This window comes from Electrophorus electricus, chromosome 19 (genome assembly GCF_041902795.1).
Source record: "Electrophorus electricus isolate QZ-2024a chromosome 19, ASM4190279v1, whole genome shotgun sequence".
Classification (NCBI taxonomy): Eukaryota; Metazoa; Chordata; class Actinopteri; order Gymnotiformes; family Gymnotidae; genus Electrophorus; species Electrophorus electricus.
Window position 1 is genome coordinate 3,923,014 of NC_137515.1, and position 21,626 is coordinate 3,944,639.

At 44.3% G+C, this 21,626-nt stretch overlaps 2 protein-coding genes across 7 annotated transcripts in view; one reads left to right on the forward strand and one right to left on the reverse strand.

The window, feature by feature from the left end:
• dscama (Down syndrome cell adhesion molecule a) overlaps positions 1–4,593 on the forward strand; it is a 58,984-nt gene extending 54,391 nt beyond the window's left edge. For 5 of the 6 annotated variants that reach the window (XM_081702098.1, XM_081702096.1, XM_081702100.1 and 2 more), the window contains 4 exons: positions 975–1,090; positions 1,197–1,673; positions 2,046–2,348; positions 2,710–4,593. In XM_081702098.1, the coding sequence (XP_081558224.1) occupies positions 975–1,090; positions 1,197–1,673; positions 2,046–2,348; positions 2,710–3,059 (1,246 nt within the window). In that variant the 3' untranslated portion in view covers positions 3,060–4,593. The remainder of the gene's footprint in view (positions 1–974; positions 1,091–1,196; positions 1,674–2,045; positions 2,349–2,709) is intronic. The other variant, XM_027015457.3, reaches the window with a different exon arrangement.
• Positions 4,594–6,878: 2,285 nt separating this feature from the next.
• On the reverse strand, positions 6,879–20,903 carry pcp4a (Purkinje cell protein 4a). Its single transcript, XM_027015462.3, has 3 exons — positions 20,750–20,903; positions 9,052–9,103; positions 6,879–7,966 (listed from the first exon to the last, which is right to left on the reverse strand). Exons 1-3 carry the CDS (start codon positions 20,897–20,899, stop codon positions 7,833–7,835), a joined length of 336 nt encoding a protein of 111 aa, XP_026871263.2. The 5' UTR covers positions 20,900–20,903; the 3' UTR covers positions 6,879–7,832.
• Positions 20,904–21,626: the final 723 nt, after the last annotated feature.

Genomic DNA, 21,626 nt, shown 5'->3' on the forward strand with positions numbered 1-21,626 from the left:
TGTAATTGGAGTGAGACCACCTACTCAATAATATTGGAATACTAGAGATCAGTCAGTAAGAATTGAAGTTAGAGAGGTCTATTTTATTCTTAATCAGAAGAGACTTGACAGACCCTATTATGAGACTCTGTGGGTAAATTCCTTGTTTAACTAATTAATCGACCGAATAACTGATTAACTGATTGACATTGTCATTCAACAGTGCACTGAAAGCTTCTTTAATGAATTTTGTTGGTATGATGTCTAGAGAACTGATAGTACTGTTTAAGAGTGAGGTCACTTTTATCAGTGTTTCAAGGTCAATTTCTGACACCTCAGGCAAGGTGCATTCTGGTGCACTATAATCTAGCAGTGAGGGGTTGTTGATCTCATATAATGCTGTACCCCATGGAAGAGATTTTACTACCAAAAAATTCAGGAAATTTATTAGATCTCCAATGAGATCTAATGTGGTTAACCAGCATGTAAATTATAGTAAAAAGGAATTTAAGATTATTTTGATGGCTATCAGGCTTGAAGAGTAGGTTATCATAGTAGGCTGCTGATCAACATGTTGAGTTCAGTTTGCAGATTTGTAAAAATTTCAGTGGACAGTGAATTTAGTCCATCTCCATTTTCATGGTGCTTTCCTGCAGTCTCTTATTAACCTAATTAATGAGGTTGAATTTTTCCATGGAGCTTTAGAAGTGTTGTGCCTCTGTTTGCTTGTTAGAGGTGCTATAGTATTTACACATCCATTCAGTCTTAATGTAAAGCTGTCAACCGGTTTGGACTAAAACACTGTTTTCTGCCTCATAAAAGTCTTTTTATACAGTAATTGCAGATTCTTCATGGTAAAGTTCAGGGTCTACACTTTGTAGTTGTTTGTGCTCTTAATAACCCATATGTTAGATAATCTTTGAAAGTGATAGTATTGCAAGTGCAATCTACAGAGACGTAATAAGGTGTTTTGCATCCCCTTTGTGCACCTGCAGCAAAAACACCAGGCCATCCGACACGCTGAACAAGCAGCAGCAGACACTGCGCATGCACATCGACATCCCCCGAGCTCAGCTCCTCATCGAGGAGCGTGACACCATGGAAACAGTGGGTGAGTTGCCGGCCCCCGGCCAATGATCCGTTTTAGCCGGGCAAACAGCGGCCCGCCGCCGAGATCTCTAACAGCCAATCTCTAACAGCCAATCTCTTGATCCTAGATGACAGGTCAACCGTGCTCCTCACAGAGAACGACTTCGGAGAGACAGCTAAGCAAAAGTCAGCCACGGCGGCACACACCGTCCACTACCAGTCGCTGTCCCAGGCCACGGGTCCACTGGTGGATGTGTCGGACGTCCGACCCGGGACGAGCAAAAGCAGCCTGTCGAGTAAGGGGGGCACTTCTCTGTCTGTCAGTTCGAGTTTCCCACTGTCCTGCTGTGGTTCTTCTCGTGTCCTGCATGCGCCGATCGAACTGAACGCGCTCTGCGTCCCGCCAGACCCCACGGCGCGCCGCGCTGCAAAGCCAGGCCCCGCGGCGCGGAACCGCTACGCCAGCCAGTGGACGCTGAACCGGCCCCACCCACCTGTCTCCACCCATACCCTCAGCACGGACTGGAGGCTAGCCACGCCACGGGTGGCCGGTTCTGTTGATAAAGAGAGCGACAGCTACAGTGTCAGCCCGTCTCAGGACACAGGTCAGACTGCGACGGTGTTCCTCCTCACGCTCTGCTATTCACATCAGCTTTGTTTCTGTTGTGCATTATTCAGTGGTTAGTGTCTCTGTTAAGCCCTGTTTGATTTGGTTTGTTTCTCACACTTCATTTATGCTGATAGCAGTGCATGTTCAACAGAGCAACTCCAGTCCTGGAGGCTGGGATTCCAGCCCAGTATGTCAGGTTTCCTCAAACACACTTCATTCAACTCATCGGTTAAATTTGAGGTGTATTAGGTGTGTATGAGCAGGAACTTGGTTGACTGATCTGGACACCAGCCCTTTACAACTAGAGTTGGGCTCTCACTATAAAGTCCTGTATCTGCACTCTCTGCCTGTCCCCTCGCGCGTTCAGACCGTGCCCGGAGCAGCATGGTGTCCACTGAGAGCGCCTCATCCACCTATGAGGAGCTGGCCCGTGCCTACGAACACGCTAAGATGGAGGAGCAGCTACGGCACGCCAAGTTCACTATCACCGAATGCTTCATTTCGGACACGTCCTCGGAGCAGATGACGGCCGGCACCAACGACTACACAGACAGCCTGACCTCCAGCACACCGTCTGAGTCAGGCATCTGTCGCTTCACAGCCTCACCGCCCAAACCGCAGGATGCTTGCCGGGTCATGAATATGGCCGTCCCCAAGGCCCACAGGCCAGGTGGGTGTATGGATTCTAATTTCAGACTATTAGTCTACTTTAGTAGAGTGCAGCATAATAACCTGAATCATGAAATATATTCAGGAAAGAGCAATCAGGTTCCTGGAGTGTACAACACAAAAAGTTAGCATCTTGAAAATGTACTCTCCGTCTGCTTAACGAACTGTGCTTTCTGGTGTCTCCAGGCTATGATTTTTCTTGGTCATAAATTTAATAACTTGCCTTGATCGTCTGTCTATATATATAATATAATGTTGAAAAGCTATATATTTTTTGCTGTACTCAAACTTCATCCTAAGGCACTTTTTCACCATGAAAGGTGGCAATGCATTGCTGAATCCTGCCATCTGTCCTCCTGCAGGGGGCGAGCTGGTGCACCTGCCGCCGTACCTGCGCATGGACTTCCTGCTGAGCCGTGGGGCATCAGGCGGGCCTCGTGAGGCGGCGATGGGCCAGGCATGCCTGGAGCCACAGAAGAGCCGCTCACTGAAGCGGCCCAGCCTACTGGCGCCCACGCCAATGGAGGTGCCCGCCAGCCGGGAGGCCCAGCAGTGGCAGCCAGGCTCTGCCTCCACGCTGCCCCAGAGAGAGGCCGGCTCGGACTTGGCCCAGGCCGCCAAACTCAGCACCTCGCAGGAATCCCTCTTAGACTCCAGAGGACACTTAAAACAGAGCAGCAACCCCTACGCAAAGTCTTACACACTGGTATAACCCAGAGCATGGACCGGACTCCAAAACACACATACAAACACACACACACACACACACACACACACACAAACATACACACACACACACACACACACACACACACACACACACACATACACACACACACACAAACACACACCCCGACCTTCACACCCCCAAATCCCCTCACACCCCACTCCCCATCCAAATTCTACTCCAGAGCAAAAACAGACTCTCATCAAACATTTGTACATAGACGCCTTTCCTCACAGAAGGGCCATTTTAATTCGTAATGTTTACTTTCTTTAAGCTTTTTTAAACATGTGAATTCACTTATTTAAAACTTACTTCAAATGGAGATTGCTAACATGGTTTATTTGAGAATTATTATTATTATTATTATTATTATTATTATTATTATTTAGCATTTAGTGTGCACAAAATGATGGCTGGAAGCCCATTAGGTTTTTTTCTACTGAAATTTATTTGTGTAATTGATTAATTGATATAAAATAATGGAATGAAGATTAGGATGTGAAGGTTGAGAGAGAGAAGTGATCACCACTGTTCCAAAGTTGTCACTGTTTTCAGATTGTTGCGTTTTAAAGTTTAAACTTCCTATGGGTGCATGGGGACTGACCAATAAAATACAATGATCATAAAGAAGATGATAATAGCTGGACTGTCCAGCTGGTAATTTTTTTTCACTATGAAATGATCAAATGTGAAGATTTAGTATTCTTATGACTATAAATATATAAATATATATATTAAATGAGAAATCACTTTTATTTGTGGATATTACAGGGAAAGATTTGATTTGATTAATAAAGTCCTTAGTCAGTTTGCACATATATTGTTTTACCTAGGAAACTGAGTCTTGGTTAACGACTATTTGTGTCCCATTCTCTAATGGTGCAATATGGAAAAAAAAAAAACTGAAATACTTTTGCTTTATACTGTACTGTATCTAACCTATGTTGTGAGCATATGACTTTAAGGGGCAGACGATCTGAAACTGTTTATTCAGGTGTAAATTACCACTGGTTGTTTACAAGGTAAATATTGATTTTATGTCCAGGGGAGGTTATTCTTAATAGTTTGCTTCCCTCTGCACTAGAAAATGTCTGCTCATGAACCCCCTGTGCGTTGTGCACTAGGTAACGTCTGCAGGGCACTCGCTTGTGTTCACTAGATTTATTTTTGCTGCATTGCGGTCGTGCTCCTCTACAGGGAAAAAAATACCCGAGACAATCTGAAGAGAATACCCTTAAAGAATGAGAATCGGATTCTATGTGAATATTTAAGGTTTGTGTGCAATCTGTAACTGTAGCTCTGCAATGAACTTTGTCTTGCAGGAAGAGGAATGATTAAGAATGCTGTGAGATCAAATGCCAGTATATTTCATTAGAAGATCCCCCTCCTGTTAAACTTCTTATACAGATGTTTTTTTGTTTTGTTTATGTTTTTGGACAGGGTGTTCACAGCTGTCACTCCAATAAAGATTTACCATGCAGTTCCAATTGACTAATAAAAGGTTGTTCCCCAGATATCTCCAAGTTTTGTATGCCTAACATTTACCTGTCCAGTGCCGCAAATGACAAAGATGGATTAATCGTGATGGCACGATGGCGCCTACGATGATTATAAAGAAAATGGATCGGGATAGAGAATGCTCTTTAATCAGCACAGATACGAACAGCACAGCCATATGAACACAATTAACGTCCCGTGCACGTCTATACTCAGGCTTGAGTGACGAGGTTATCTGGGGAAGACCCACGCGGCTTGTATTCTAAAGTGCAGCAGGAATGCAACTTCGACAAAACAGAGCGTCTCCCCTGAACCTGGCGTTTCGCTTCTGCCGGGCAAGTGGTGCTGCTGTTGATTGCGAAGGTTTCGGCAGGGCCCTTTCTCCAAATGCTTGCACTGAAAATTGGTTTGATGGTTCTATATAACCGACGTTGGGTAATGGGGAAATGTATTACTCTGTGCGACAACTACATTCGCCTTCCTCCTATGAAGCCCGCAACAAATTAAACGAGCTGGCACAGATTTACGCACTGTCACTCAGCGTTATTAACCGCTGTCGTAAATAAAGACTGATGTGCTGTCTTCTGGTCTTCCGCGACAAGCACGGAGCTGTCAGGCGCCAGACAGCGATTGCATCTGGGAATGGACAACACGTGGTTTATCTCTTTTAATTACGCTGCATTAAACGTTCTCGCCTGCTCCATTTGAAGTCTAAAGGAGCTGTCAGCAGCCACTTGAGCGAGGGCCGCCTGCAGCTAGTGTTGCAGGGTGAAATCTAGGGGGTGCATCAGTCGTTTTTAGGGCTTCCCTTTAAGTGCTCCAAATTATTGCAACATGGACTGGAATGTTAAAATTCGGTTTTGTTGAACTAAGTCTGCTATTAATTCTATGCCATAAAGTAGAGATTTAAGGCCCTTATAGATCTGGCAAACAGAAATAAATATCTGCTGTGAGCGTCTCTGAATATTTGGAGGGTATGGCTTTAGTGCGATGAATCACTAATATTGATCTTGACATGCCTAGTCGGCATCCTCACTGCTCTGGTTTCTTGCAAGTGGGCGTTATTTTTGCGTTTTCTCTAAGTTTAGCCGGTTGCTCATGCCTATACCGGAGCCTACAATTCAACTTGGCACTCCGTGATGACTATCTTTAAAAGTTCAAAGTTCAGCTATGAGTAATGTGAAAAGCATCTATGCACGCAGTATTCACACTTTCGACAGCACTCTGATGGATTGTGGAGGAGGACTGGTGTTTAGCATACAAACACAATGTACTTTTATTTTATTTTATTTTTTATTTTTTATTTATTTATTTATATATATTTTTTTTGCGAAACGGTAGACTTCCAAAATTGTGAACCACCCACAATACACTGGTTAGTCATTTTGGAAGCGCTTTCGAGCGTTTAGTGTTTCTGATGCAGCTGCTACAAGTGCCCTGTTTTTCTCGGTTTTGCTGCTTCCATCATTATGATTGAAGTTTGATTTTGGCTGAGAAGAGTTCTTTTTAGATCACAGAACTAGCAGGACTGTTTTGTTAATATAAACCCAGTTTGGCACTCGGTCCCACAAATAGTAAGAAGAATTGTGTTAAAAAGTAGAACACAAGCAGTACATTGTCACGGTCTGACCTGACTCCCATGCAGTGGAGTCAACGCGAAGTGCACGGATTTCCTAGATATGTGATATCCCTGCGTACAGCTTGTCCTGGATCGTAGCTCGGCCTCAGAGCAAATCAGAGGTACTCAGATGCTATTTTCTTAGCCTCAGAAAAAAGGATGTTTTTAAAATGATAATTTCATAGATTTTTAAAATTTGAATACAGCAGACCCTGCTGTCCTTTTAATCGACAGTGCAAGAATTATAAAATTACACTGCAATATCATAGGTTGTTCTTGTGCAAAGCCATTTGCTTCTAGATGACAGAAAATATTATGTCTACACAGTACTTAATTAGTACCCCCCCCCCCCCCCCCCCCCCCCCCCCCCGGTAATATTATATACAGTTATATTTCTCTCTACAGGAGGAAAGTAGCCTGTCTTTTTGATGGGGCTCTTCAACGTTATTGCTCCAAAAACAATTAAGTCCCACGGACAGATCGATACACTTAGACAGGGTCGGGAGTTCGCTGCAAGCTCATGAGAAATTGCCTAACACTGCGCCTTGAACAGCAACTTTACTACTCTACTCTGGACCACTTCGGTAAAGAAGACAAAGACGGTGAGATTACGCAAAGGACGTCCAGTTCAAGGTCAGGTGTTGGGTTCAGTTTAGCGATTTAAAGTCAAATATATATCAGTCATCTAGTCAGTTCTTCCCAATATTTATTCATTTGTATTCGGCTTGTATATCATTTCAAAGTGTCTGATAATGGTGTAGTACATGTCACATTTGGTAAAACAAAGTTTAGAGGAAATGATGAAGGTTGTATCACAAACAAAGTGATTACTCAAGATGCCACTGCCTACAGTTAGAAGAATAATGAACAGTGGTGGAAAAAAATACAACACTATGAATGTGAAAGGGGAAAGAATACCGCTTGAAGAAGCGTTGTGTCTAGGTATCAGTTGCCTCACTAACGAAGTCACATAAATGCGGTAGTCACGGCTTCAGTGGCTCGTAACAGCATCCAGGATCCATCAGCTAGCTCATCTAGAGTGGCTTTGTTGGCCCTGAAACAAAACGCTTTAGCCACATGGGATGAAATGATTCCAGCAGGTTAGGGCCAGGTGACTCCCTGACATAAAAATTATGGTAAACCTCCACAATATGTCGACTTTCAGCATTTTGCCTCTGGGAAACAGTCATAGCACAGCTTCACACTGTCAGTACATTAAATATCTCGCTGTGTTTCCAAGCAATGAATGGATCACATATTTGAAAGCAGGCCCGGGTGCAATGTTTTTAAAAAAAATCTTTAACATCGATGGGTGCAACTGAGACAGCAGTTTTCAGAACATATTTGAACAGATCAGAACACATTTGAAATCAAAATCAATACACAAATTAGGGCATAGAAGGATTAAAAAGACCTAAAAGCTAATTGGACAGAGAAATCAAATCTGAAATGATAACATTTATTAATCCAGGTAGATATCAGTGACAGACAGGATAATGATTAATGTTATGCCTCTAGTCCGTTTACCCCAAGTACCCCCATCCCTACCCACAAGTCCACTATGGTATGGTTTATTAGACATGCAAACAGCCAGCCCAAACAATGGTACTCCAGGGCCTCCAGAGGGTGTGTCCCTCCTCAGCCTAGGACTTCACATCCTGCTTCTTCTTCTGGTACTTCCTGAACTGCGACTGGATGGCGACAGCAGCCTTTGCAGTCTCAGGGGCATCCATGTCGATGTCAAAGTCCTCAGCAGGGATGTCCTTCTTGGATGCATCTGTGCGCAGGAATAGCTGTGCTTTAGTGCCTGCTCCATATTAAAATTAACCATCTTAACAAATGGTCTGAACCTAAACAAGTTCTCTGAAGAAAAAACTAATTAAAAAAAAACTTCATATGACCAACAAAGGCTGACCTGGATCTCCTCAAGAATAGCCTTCACATATCACCCTATGAGCAGGTATCTTTGAAACGTATTGTGAAAATTACTATAAGTTGCTCCTTACCATTCACGGCACCATAAGGAGCTACACAGGCAGACTAAAGCAATAGAGACCATAGGTGTCACACCAGTTCTGCACATTCAGCATCATGTCCCATCAAAGAAACAAGGAAAAAGGGATCTGTTTCTCAAAACAGGCCATCACACAGGGATATGGACTCATCGAGAGGTAATCTTAAGACCAAAAATGACATGAGATTGTGAGTCTATGTTTTTTCATAACACATTTTGAAGGGAGCCAATAAACTATTGCATTTATACTGCAAAGGTAGCATGCATATGCACCTGGCAATGTCTATCTACCTATTTTCCTACAAAGAGGCCACTTTTAACAGTTTCATAATTTGAATATGCAATTTATGCTGGAAATTCCTCAAAACAGCACAAGGACATTGAAAACAGTTTAAAAAATGCCTTGATCTGGCATTAAACACATTCAGTGGATTTCTGTTCGTCACTCCAAGAAATGATTTTCTGAGCTGAACGTTTCGAGGGGTTTTAAACTGCGGAACAATAAACCATGCCATCCGTACATTTCAGATGGACCTCTACCCATGTGCCGCAGCCGGATGTGTACCGGCGAGTACATGTAAGAGGCGCGATCCTCTCACTCGAGGGCCTGAGGGTACGTTGTGCGGGAACCCTGCAGAGCATGCCAGCCTTGCTGTTTCTTCTGTGCATGGCATGGAGATGAGATTGGCATGGATGAAGGCTGATTAGTCGGATCACTCCTCACATTGCTTTTGGGGGGGGCAGTCAACGGATTCACGAGGACAGAGTCGCCCAGCAGGGAAAAGCAGCAAAGGAAATGACTGGACCCTTTTAAATCAGCTCCAGACCGAATATTAGAAGGACTTTACCTTGACCCGATAAAGGTTTGGTGTTTCCAGTTGCTGCCCCGGAACCTTGTCTCTGCAACCGCAAACAGAAAAGGGCAGGTTGATGCAAGTTAATACATGCTCACATAATAATAAAAACAGCAGTATGTGGTATATATTTGATACATCCCAATATTGTTATGCCATATGAAACAGCATACAAGAAACTGCTACAGTGACAACAAAGTGGCTCATGGTGATGTCGGTAGGTTTTTGAGGGGAGGCCGGCATGAGACAGGAGAAGTGGAATTCCTGTATGCCAGAGAGCGCCTCACCACTTAAGCACCAAAGACAAGACTGACACTGCTGCCATTGCACATTGCGTCCTGAATAATTCATGGGAATCTTTCGATGTTCTGCTCTGAAGCCATGCCACCGAGGGAGAGAAACGAAGGCCAGGGAAGATCTCCTCTCTTCCCCCTGCTCTGGGTGCAGGCTAGCAAGGGAAACCCACTTCCACGCAAACCCATCTGTTCCTCCATTTAGTAGCCATGCATGGAACAGCATGGAAGGAACATGGAAGTGGGTTCCTGCTGGTGTTTTTTCTCCTCCTGTGTCAGTGTGGCACTCCATCATGTAAGGAGGCGCTGCTCAGAGCAGGGCTGATGCGGCGATGCCCAAGCCTGCGGGCCCGTGGGAGCAGAGGGCTTGGCACGCTGCCATCTCACTGCCCTGCTGGCCCTCAGCACAAACACCACAGCCCCTGCTACGGACCGGCTGATCCCAGCCGAAAGGCATCCGATGACCCTCCATTTCCAACTTAGAGCCATAAAGCATACTTTTAACAAACACGCCCGCGCACACACACACACTCACACACACAAACTGAGAAGTATGCAAGCATACAGTACAAAATGCAGTATGCTTGCCAGAAGGCCTGCATATGGAATAAAAGAAATTAAAAGTAATTAATTACAAGGATAACATAACAAGGGAGATTAAGCCAATGTAGTTAATGTAATTTAGTGTAGTTTTGTGGCTGCACAAAACAACTTCAACCAGCATCAATCTTCAAGAGTACTATGTGGTTCACATTTTATACATATTTTATATTTATACATATATTTATGTAAGCCATGAATTGATAATTACAAGACATAAGTAACACATTACATCACCACTGTTACAGTATAACTGTGCCATCAATTAACAAAGTGCAGCAATTATTGCCACTTTATACTTATTTTGTACTCTGTATGCATAATATTCAGAGCATCAATGCATTGTTGCACATTGTTATGGTTATTCAGTTTGTTACACTGTAATTGATGGCATAGTAACACTGCAAGAGCAATAATGTAATGTGAGATATTATCAAACAGATACAGATAGCCTTTAACAGATACAGTAGCCTTGTCAATAATCAGAATTGAAAATGTAAGCACACATCGTTTCTTCCTTTGTTGTGATGTCACACGTGTCCAGTTTGCGAGCACACACACATGCACACGCGCACACACACACACACACACTTGAAAACATATCTGGCATGGATACACCTGGCTGGCTTTCAAAACACAGATTAAGACTACCCTGGATTGAAAGGGATTTTCAGAGAGTGAATCCACAGTGAATTTTAATCTACAACAAGACTTAACCTGTGTGCAGTAAACTGGCGCTAAGGGTCGTCATAAATCCTGATCTAATCTGTCCTCAACACAACGCTGCACTCCTGTAATTGTACAAATATCTCTCCATGCATGACACTAATTGTCTGAGACCCAATGTGGGTAAGCACACATACACAGGCACTTACTCACACACACACACACACACACACACACACACACATTGGTAGATTTGCTGAAGTGGGGTGGCACCAGCCCCACGCCTGCTCTTCACGGCTGCTCTCTTCTCAGTGACTGCGCGCTGCATGGATCCGGTTGCATAATAAATGGTGTCATAATGTGCAGGGAGGGGAGGATTAGTGGCAAAGCGTTGGCACCGTTTCCCCATCTTATTTTTCTTTCTCCCACTCGTCTCCGAAGCCTCGATCTGCACTGTCTTCAATTCTATCTTTGTCTTCCTGGCTTTGGATAAATGTGTTTCATTAGCATAAGAATGTGTGTGTGTGTGTGTGTGTGTGTTTGGTGGGGGGGTGGGGGGATTAGAGACGTGAGTGGATTCACATGCGCCTGGTCACGGTCACTTGGCTCACACATTCTCTGGTGGTGTTTCTGCAGCTGATACAAATCATTCCGTTATTGTGCCGCATTAAGAAGCCATTATCATTCCTGGTCCAGGGGGAAGGGAGCTCCGATATGAATTCCTTAATACAGTCCCGGTAACATCGGGGATCTGGGATCGGGGGGGTTCCCTGCCATGTCAGATTGCATAAGGAGACACCATCCTCTGCACTGGAGGAGAAGCATTTTAGCGACACATTAAGTGCAGAAGGGAATACTGGATTGTATGAATGAATATGAGCATGCTGAGGGGAACACCACCACTTCAGAGAGAACGCAAACCCTGAGAAAAAAAAAACAGTCCATCCTGAGTACTGATCAATATTAACTAGCTATATTTGCCTGTCATTAGGAAATCTAGACATTCCAGCTCATTTGGTCAATGTATTTGAATGTCACACAAGGACAAATGTATACACACATCACATTTTTGGACACACAGCTGAAGCCCCCTCCCGTTTTTATGTGATGAGAGGAAACTCATTCTCTGCAGAGGAGGAGTGTCAGGGAGCTTCTCCTCACTGCAGAAAAATACCCCCGCCACCACCCACCCCCAGGATCTAATCCTGTTTATCTGAGCAAACACTGGAGAGAGACAGTAGGGGAGGTGCTTTCCCCTCTGCCGCAAGCAGAGAGACTTAGCTCTCCATGATGAGCCAGTCCAAGTCCCCACTCTGAGCTTAATGATCCTTGCCATAAATGTGATTACATGGCATTCATAACACTGGTCACTTGGGTGACATAAGCGGCTCCACTGATGTAAAAGCAATGTGTGTGAGGTTTGCTGCAGCGTTGGGTCCCAGACAACATGTAGATACATATGTTCGGCACTTGTCCCTCCACCCGAGTGAACCACGGATGGAAGGTGGCAGGCGGACCTGTGGAGGTACAGTACTGCTAGGGTTGCTGTGGAACAGTCCACAACATGGCCCAGGACCAGGAGCAGGACCAGGGGCGGGACCATGAGCGGGACCAGGATCAGGACCAGGAGCAGGACCAGGGGAGGGAAAAGGAAGCACTCAGCTGAACGTGTGCCATGTAAACTCAGTTAAACAGATGGTTCATGGTGTTGCACATTGTGTTGCACAGTGTTGAAGCACTGTGTGTGTGTGTGTGTGTGTGTGTGTGTGTGTGTGTGTGCGGGCAGAGGGGTGTAGGGTTGGTTGGCACACACCATTGCTCCAAATCTATTCATACATCTGAATAATAAATGAATAACCGAAGGTCTTGAAGACAACACAAGAGACTATAGTCAGGTTGGGTCTTAATTAACATCCATTATCATCTGAGACACTGACGAGACTGCAGTGAAGTGGACAGACTGCAACAATCAGCAAGTGGTGTGGAGGGAAAGCCTTCATCAGAAAAAAAAAACACACACACACACACACACACTGGTAGGCAGAGGAGACTGCTCCACCTTCGCAAACACCATGTGTTCACACAAAGTGCCAGAGACCAGAGACCAGTTTACTGCTAATACCAATACGGAGCTGGAGTAACCCTACAGGATGGTTGTCAGAATGCCCATTGCACAATGCGGCATGTTTTAAGCTTGCATAAGAAATTTTCACATTATGTCATAAACACAAGTAAAGTCAAATGAGAAATGTTTCATCTAAATTTGGTAATGTTTGTAATAATGAATAAGAGGTATTAGAAAGCTAGCTGGCGTCATGAAAACATTCCTCATTTTAATTTAGTGGTAGCTGCAGCATTGCTGAGTGAGGGATTCCATAATGGTAGAGTACATTAAGTCCAGTAGCTCTGTGCTGATACTACAATACATTGTTCAATAGCGATTCCATTTTTCACAGTTTTGAACCGGTAGATTGATATTTACGCATTTACCTGTTTATAACAACTGAGAGGTAGATGGCACACAGGTCTGGCAGTGAATATTCAAGTTGTCAAATTACATTACTGGCTAATGCTTTAATACTTTAATGAAATTTTTAAAAAGTCAAGTTTTTTTTTAATCTAGTTTTTAATTCCTGAACATGTTTCGAACATGAACTATAGTGATCCAAATGATGATGTCATCATGCATCACAATATATCAACATGTGACACATTAACTGTGATGGGTGTTATATTGTGAGCTGGCTGACTGTACTCATCCCAGCAGGGTGAAATATCTCTGACTGTTTCCACAACAGAACAGCTGGTGTGTGTTTTAATGGCGATTGGGGGCCAACGGTGTCTTATCCCTGACGAGGAAGCCCCAAGTGGGCCAGGAGCTGGAATTCTAATCAGCTGTCTTGACTCTGTGTGTGCCTCCACCCTCCTCCATCAGTGTTGCCTCCGTGAGAAAAATGAGTGGTGCCTCGCCATAAGAGCAGAGATCAGGAGGGAAACCAAGCCATGGTTCTCTCCCGCGGCAGGAAAATTCAGAACGAGGAAAGTGAAGCTTCCCATCGACGGGGACGCGTAGCTGCTGGAAATACAGAGCAGCAGGTGAGGAGAAGTGCGGCAAGAGCTATAGATCTCCTCCTCCGCCCTGTGCTAGAGTACACTAGTGTACTGCTTCCTCCTCTGCGCTTTCTACAGCCTCTTCTGCTTATGCTTTCAAGTCGGGACTGTTCGATGTTTTAAACTGGCAAGCAGCACAGACCAAGCAGAATGTGCAAGGAAGGTTAGAGAACACTGAATGCTCTTCTCCTGCGTGGATGAAACGGCACTGACCTGATGGTGGCAGTAAGGTGGTGCACAGAGCAGATAAGCCAGAAGCACAGGGAGAACAGGCAAGCCAGCCAATCCAGCAGCACAAACAAACAAACAAAAAATCCAGGCTAGAGGGAAAAGGTTTGCTCACACCCTTTGGTAACTTGGTACGTGCTTGCTCCTGTAAAATGTTCAGTAATCGATTTCGATTCACAGATGCCAGGGAACTTGGACTCCACTGAGTGCTACTGCTTGAATGGGTGTGACGGTGTGTGAGGTGAGAGCTCGGTGTTTCTGCCGCTCGCAGAGGTCGGAGGTGCGTGCCCTGTCACAAACGGCACTTTGCTCGGGGCCTGTGCGACTCGGCACGCAGAGCAGCTCCAGGGCAGCACGTTTAAACCGCTGCAGTCCAGGGCTCGGTACTCCTGAGCCTGTTACGACCATCTACCACAGGAAGTCGTGCCACGTCATGCCCTCTGGGCTGCAGGGATTAACCCATTCCTCCCCAGCAGTCCCGGGCGATCTGAATCGATTTACACTAATCTAGGCTGAGCTGCTCCCAGCTAAATGTTGATCTACAGCATTATAAAACACGCAAAACTACTGTTAGAATCACCAGCAGCACCTGCAGAGTGCTTGGTGATTTTAATCAATTAACAATTGATTTTAATCATCTTTTGTCAGTTAGTGGTGGTGATCTAAATTCCAGGACTGTCATGCGTTTATAAAGCATATCTGGAGGGTATAAAAAGTACTGCGTATAAATTTGTCAGAAGGGTTTGGCTCTTAGTGTGCTTCTCCAATCGCAGCCATACCCATGAGCTCACTGGAGCTGGGACCCCATGCTGGCTTTATTCTGAGTCAACGCAACTCACTCAACTGACAGATTCCTTTTGATCCGTAAGAATTCAAATAAACACAAAGGAACCACCCCTTAAGCATTCCAAAATAAAAGCATAAACAATTGCCATCACCTCCCAGAGATTCCTCACCCGTGAAAAGAATGAGGGGATTAAAGGGATAAATAAACAATGTTTTTATCCAGGCAGTTTGTCGAGCTATTTTGGGTCTTTTGGCAGCTTGAGTGCTCTAGAGGGGTCTCGAGCTGTGCTCATCATCTATTAACAATTTAAACGGGCGACTCTCAACTAGGCCACAGATGACTACAGCAGCACAACAGAGAGAGAGAAAGCGGCCTTCTGTTCATACACAGACAAAGTGACAAATTTGAAGGATAACAGATGGTTCAAACTAATGGGAAGAATTAAGGCTGAAATTGGAAGGTATCATACTTGGCACATTAAGAGCAACTCAAAACAATTACAAAAGCAATGTGAGTTACAGCCGACGTGTAAGACATATGTCATTTTCAATTACATAATATCATCTGAATGTCATATGTATGTTGCATTTAATGAACGACAACGTGTTACGGTATCCAGTCTAGCTGTTTGTAAATCAGCTTTTGAACATTCAGAGCTAGGCCGACTGCCATAAAAATCTTTATTTAAAAAAAAATCATTATAGTCTCCTTCTTGTTTTCTCTCTTTTTTTTTTTTTCCTGAAGACATGCCAAGCTCCCAGACCAAAAAGGAAACAGCTCTATACTAAACATGTTCCGAGATTTGCTTGCAAGACTTTCAGCCACGACAGCACTGTGAAAAGCACACACTGCACTGCTGGGTGAGGCTCATGTGTACATGGCTCCTTAATTACCCAAAAATCTTCTTGCTGGTTGCATGAGATCAGCTTGAGTTTCTTGTAAACTCTTGATCAGTGTGCGTCAGCTCAGTAATAACATCCCCTCCCGGATATCATGGATCAGAATCAAATAATCAAAAGTGCATTCCTTCAAACAAATAGAAAGTGTTGTGCCTCCAGCATCCAAATATAGGGGGTATCAGCTGGCACTACAGCTGTTCAGTATGTAAATAGTTTCATATTCTCTGCCGCCATCGTCTTTCCAACCCCAAAAGCTGGACCAGCTAAACGAAATGCTACTTCTCAATGTTTTATTGGCTATTAGATGATTCTGTAAGGAAAGCAATGCCTACACAATTGTTGCCTCTGTATTCTCAGTTTTAAGAGTGAAAATAAAAGCTGAGTGAAAATCTCTGTTCTATTACGGCAGTGACGGCAGTGCAGTGTTTCTTTGTTCTGGTTGGCTCGGTCCTTTCATGTGTAAATGCCCACGCAGTCACTATGAAAAATGCCACAGTGAGACAAAGGAGAAAAGCAAGTTTGGAGTGACCTTGGAGAAGTGACTGTGAAATAAAAATGGTTCAAAGTCATCCTTGTTTCTCACTCGCTGTTTATGCATCACTGTGCACGGGTCTCTTTTTAGGTAACTGTTTTGGGTCTTTAATACTGACCTCTGTATACAGACAGTAGAGTTGCTGACTCCAGTTTTCCCTTTGGGTAAACATGACTCCACTTAACAGATGCACAGTGATTAAATTGGGCTAGTGAGATTTAGCTAGTATTGCGTTGTGGATCAGCTGAAGCCTATGAAAATGTTTCTAGGAGTTTTCATCATCCAGCAAATAAACATCTGAGATAAAAAGAGAGAGAGAAAGACAGAGAGAGAGAGAGAGAGAGAGAGAGAGAGAAGGAGAGGAAGAGAGAGCAGAAGAGAAAGACTCAAGAATGGGAGATGTGGATATCTAATTATGGGAAGGTGTGAAAGTAGCATATGTCTGAATGTTGCCTACTTCTGAAAACATCATTTGCCTTGTCATGTGCCTCTCTCACAAGAAGGCATCGTATCCTGTTTGACCTGTTCACACTAGTGGCCTCTCGGCACACACTTGAGTTCGATTCAGAGCGTTGGCATAAGCTACGCCCGCTGTGCATTTTTCCTGTCGAGATCACCCAGGCAAATCTAATGATGCAAAAAGCACGGCCTCATCAAATATTTAGCCCCGGCAGCTGCAGCAGGCCGGCTCCGGTGCCCTCAGCACTCCTCCAGATTAGTCATCGGCAGAGGACACACCCGCCTTCGGGCCAGCCGGGCTTGCCTGTCGACTGGTGAGGAGTGGGCTTCCACGCTGTAGGTAGGAAGCTAGCAGCCAACACAACCAGGAGGAGCTTCAAAGCCTCTCTCGGCCTGTATTGCCGCTTTCTTCGCTCCTTCTGTGGTCATCCACTACCTCTCCATCCACCTGTTTGCCCCTCATCCCACATCCCTCCTTTCTGCTGATATTTACCACTGGCCTGGTTGCTAGCAATTGCCTTCCCAGCGGTATGAGCAATCCCTGACAGTGCCGATGATGGTTTAGATGGACTGCGGATAATCGGAGAGGAATCTGTTCTTGCTGTGAGGAATTCTTGGGGCAGGGAGAAGCATGAATCACTAGTTTAAATCTTGTCTCGATGTATGATGGCAAAAGTGCACAGTCAGATGTCATTTTTTTAAACTGTGGAGGAGTCTTATATAAAAGTCGTGGAACTGACTCATAAAAGGATTTTATACATAGCGTTTCTTTATTAGAAGACTAGGCTTCCTTTACTTTATTCCCACTATATCTGTGTGTAAATAAATCTTGTTATGCTACCAGTGCTGACCAGTCATAAAAGAAGTGGCTTCTCTCTGCTATTTATATTTCACCCTCTGCAAACAGGACTCATTTCTGTTTGTTTTGCTCCAATTCCATCAAAGATGTCAGACCCAGGCTTTCTAAAGCAGGATTTAATTCACCCTAGTCTCTTTTTAATCTGCTGAATTGGGCTCCGAATGCTGAGAGGAGTCTAGTTTGCCTCACCAGTCCTTCATTCAACTGCCCCTGGCATGGCCAAGTTTTCCTGCTAATTGGGAGTGCTCCCCGCAGCCTCCCGCACCTCTCTGACAGGGAAGGAACTGCAGAAGAAACCCCCCCATTTCTGCTGATTGTGGCTTTAAGAAGCGGCTCAATACGGTACGTGGATGCAGACACTCCCGGGAGAGGGCAGAGAGCCGAGCAGTATACCACTCCCAGGAGGTGCCTCTGGAATAGTGCGCCCACGGCAACTGCCAGAGCCAGCGCACTGTGGGAGCCAATCAGAGCTCTGCTACAATGCCAGAAATTGCCTGGCCAGTGGGAAAACTGGTGAGCAAGGAACTGCGGCTGAAGCGCCTACATCCCCACAGATGGGAGAGTGTCATGAAGCTGTTGAGGTTTGAGCATTGCTGGTTGAGTCATACCATCCCCCATGCCTGCAGCATTGCATGTGTCTTCCAAAGGAGTGACTCATATGTTTCCTTAATAATTAGCGTGACCATGGAACCATAATGTACACAAACAGTTGTTGTGCCCGATTACTGCCAATGCTTGTAATGTTGAAGAGTTGCTTCAGATTCCCATCTGGTCCAGCAGCCACTGTCGGTATTGCAAGAGGTCTTGCTGTATAAAGTGTTCATTCTATTTAGGTCCAACATCTTCCCACTACAACACAACAGGCTACATCATGTTTATTTAACCTGATCTAGATGCAGTAGGGCATCGCAGTATTTATAATGCACAGAAAGCAATAGAATGAATGGCCGATAGCATGGTTCCATCACTGCTCAAGCTTGTAAGCTTGTAAGTTTGAGGTATAAATGATTATAACCTAAAATGCTCACCAAGCTCATGTAGGTGTATGCGAAGCAGGGCAGGTGGATGTTGCATTTCCTCTCTCTGTGAGGATGCAAGGGGCATCAGGACATGCAGCATACTGGTTTGCTATTTCCCAGTGGTAACTAAGAATATCATGTTTCTGATTTCATGCGATTTGTTGTCATCAGCAACACAGTACAGTTTCCACAAAGTCAAGCAAACCTCATCATGTAGCGTTACAGATATGGACTAATGTGAATCTACCCTACACCATAAAATACAAAAATCTGCCCTGCACCATGCATTACAACATGGCAATGACAAGCGATTTAAAAATCAGCTTAAAATGGATGGGTAGAGGCCATCCGAGCCCTGCCCTCCAAATCCGGACAGCTCAGATTTAATGCTGTTCTCAGATTCAGCAGCTTTCTGCCCATGGGGCATCAGCACAAGTTTGCCAATGTCGCACAGTCCTCAATGCAGAGGAGAAGACCAATCGACCCTTAATGAGACCAATCAACTTCTAACGAGCCTGGAGGTCACCACTGATGGTGTGCAATCTCTTTCTTTTAAATTTCACTGCGTTCTCTATACTTACTTTCATTCCCTGCAGGCACTACCACCATTAAGTGTGGAAGACATACGAGCTAATCTAAACAGGTAATTATATTTTCGATAGCAGTGCACAATGACCACAGCAAGGTCTCTATATAATGTATGGGTGTATTCATTTTGGCAGAACGTACTACACAGCATTCGTTTGATACCATCCCTCTATTCTGTCACCTTATCTTGTGGTGCAGCTGGTCATCTCACCAGAGCAGGTGAGCAGGGGTGAGCACGGGGCTGAGCAAGCTGTGTGGACCCTGCAGAGAATGAGCATTGCTCTGGAGTTGAAAGAGCTCCACCCCCCACCACCACCACCACCAACCACACACACACAAACACACACACAAGCACACACTCACACATCTCCCTTAATATCAAGCAACTGGAAATTCCTCTGAATGCAGACATGCACTGCACAAAGACCTGCACTCCACATCAATCCATATTGGCATGTTCAAGACAGTGCCCTTTGGTTCAGTGTACAAAGAAAGTAATGAAGCATTGCTGTAATCTCTATGTTGGCTCTCTTATGACGAGAATGTACTATTGGAATTGGTCAGTGGCATGTCTCTCAGTCAGGCAGTGCTGCATATGGTTCTTTCTCTTGAGCAACAGCTACATAGAGGGGTCTACTAAAGCTTGTACTCAGCATACACTTTGTTCCAACGAGATACAGTGCTTCTTATCCTGCCTACCATGCAACTCAACGTGCATTTCTCTCACTCATAATTTTGCTTGCCAGTCAAGCTCGCGGAGGGTCAATACACTCATGCGATGTTGCTGCTTTACATTTCATATGTGTTGATGAAATGTGGTCATTTGGAATCCTTTCGCTTATCCTTTATGTAGGATTTTAAATCCTGCCTTTAAAGACGCGCTGTTACCTCTGCAGCAGTAGATCTATACCGAGCAATTATAGCAGATAAGCATGCGTGCGTATGCGCGTGATAATTATCTCAGGTGATCCCTCGTCAGAAATAATAACTGTAGTAACTCAGTATTTACGAAATTACTTCACCTAAACGATCCACTTTATCGTTTTATCTCACATGACAAGTATATGTACTCCTTTTGGCGGTTATTAGACTACAATAATCTACAATAGTCCATAAAACAATGAAACCGTAACTAAATATTACCAGAACTTAAAGACTTCCAGTTTAGCGCATATTATTTACTCGTGTGTCAGCAGTGATTCTGTTGCTTCTGTAGGCTACGACCTAAATTGGACTAAGCTTGAACGACAGTTGTCACTTTGGATGTCTAAAGCATCAAAGACGGCGAATGTGCATAGCCTTTGCTGAATCGAGAATATTTCAGTCTTTCAGCTTTACAATTGGCACAGTATATCTACTGCAACACTTCCTCTTCTTCGACCTGTACCATTCTCTAAAAATAGACTTACACAACGACGTTTTCGTGGAAAAAAAAAACTCGTAAATGATGACAAGAACAATACCAGAGAAAGCTCAAAACATCATCTGAAGTAGAAACGGGTATAATTTTGAGTTATATACCGTTAACATTAGGTCCATGACTTTCCATATGCTTTACGACGAGTTAAGATCTTTGACGAACCTAAGATTATAATCTGAAGACAACCTAACACATCCTCTGTAAAGTTGGTCGTACAGGTCGAGAGCTCACCTCGCTCATGATACAAAATGATGAGGGGATGATTCCACAAGACCACCGAGCGTGCGTGCTTGCCACAGTGATGCAGTCCTCTCGTCCGCGCTGCGAGGTGGTTTGCGAGAGCGCAGATTTATAGGTGAAGCCCCAACTCTTTTGTGTCATCACGTTTGCACCAAACCAATCGAATTCAGTCGGTGTGTGTACCTCTGATGTCATCCGTTTAATCTTTAAATAGCGATACAGGCATAGCCATAGTACACGAGTTTGGAGGATTCGTGTATCGCAAACTACCTTTACATTGAGACAATAAGCGTTTAACAGCATGAGGAGTCACTGCTGACTTGCTAAAAAGCTGCAGAGAAACTCCCGCTTAAATATCTTCCGCACCTTCACTCATCTTCCCACTATTGATTAGCAGTTTGCGTTATAAAACCAGTGAGTAAAACGTGAGTGGACTGGCTTTTTGACAGGGTTCTGCAGACATGCAGATGCAGTAGCTCCCTTTCAGTGTCTGGTGCTGAGATAAAACAAGGAATTCCACTGCAGCATGAGGTCTCACAGGAGTGGGATCAATCTCATCTTTAATACAAAAGCAGGAGGAAGCTGCATCAGCATTGCCCACAGGCCCTCCACCTCTAGCACCTCCACCTTTTGTATAAAACAACAGACCGGGGGGGGTCTTAAACCAGTCAGCATTGTCATCTTGAATAACTAAAAAAAAAAGTCAGCCAAGACATGCATTAAAATAGGTGAACATATTTTGATTTTTAAAAAGAGGCCAGCAGGGCAAGAGGATCCTGAAGATCAAAATATTTTAGATACAAAAATGCTATTTTATCAAGGTGAATGTGAAATCCACATGTGGGAATCTAGTCTAATAGTTTGTAAC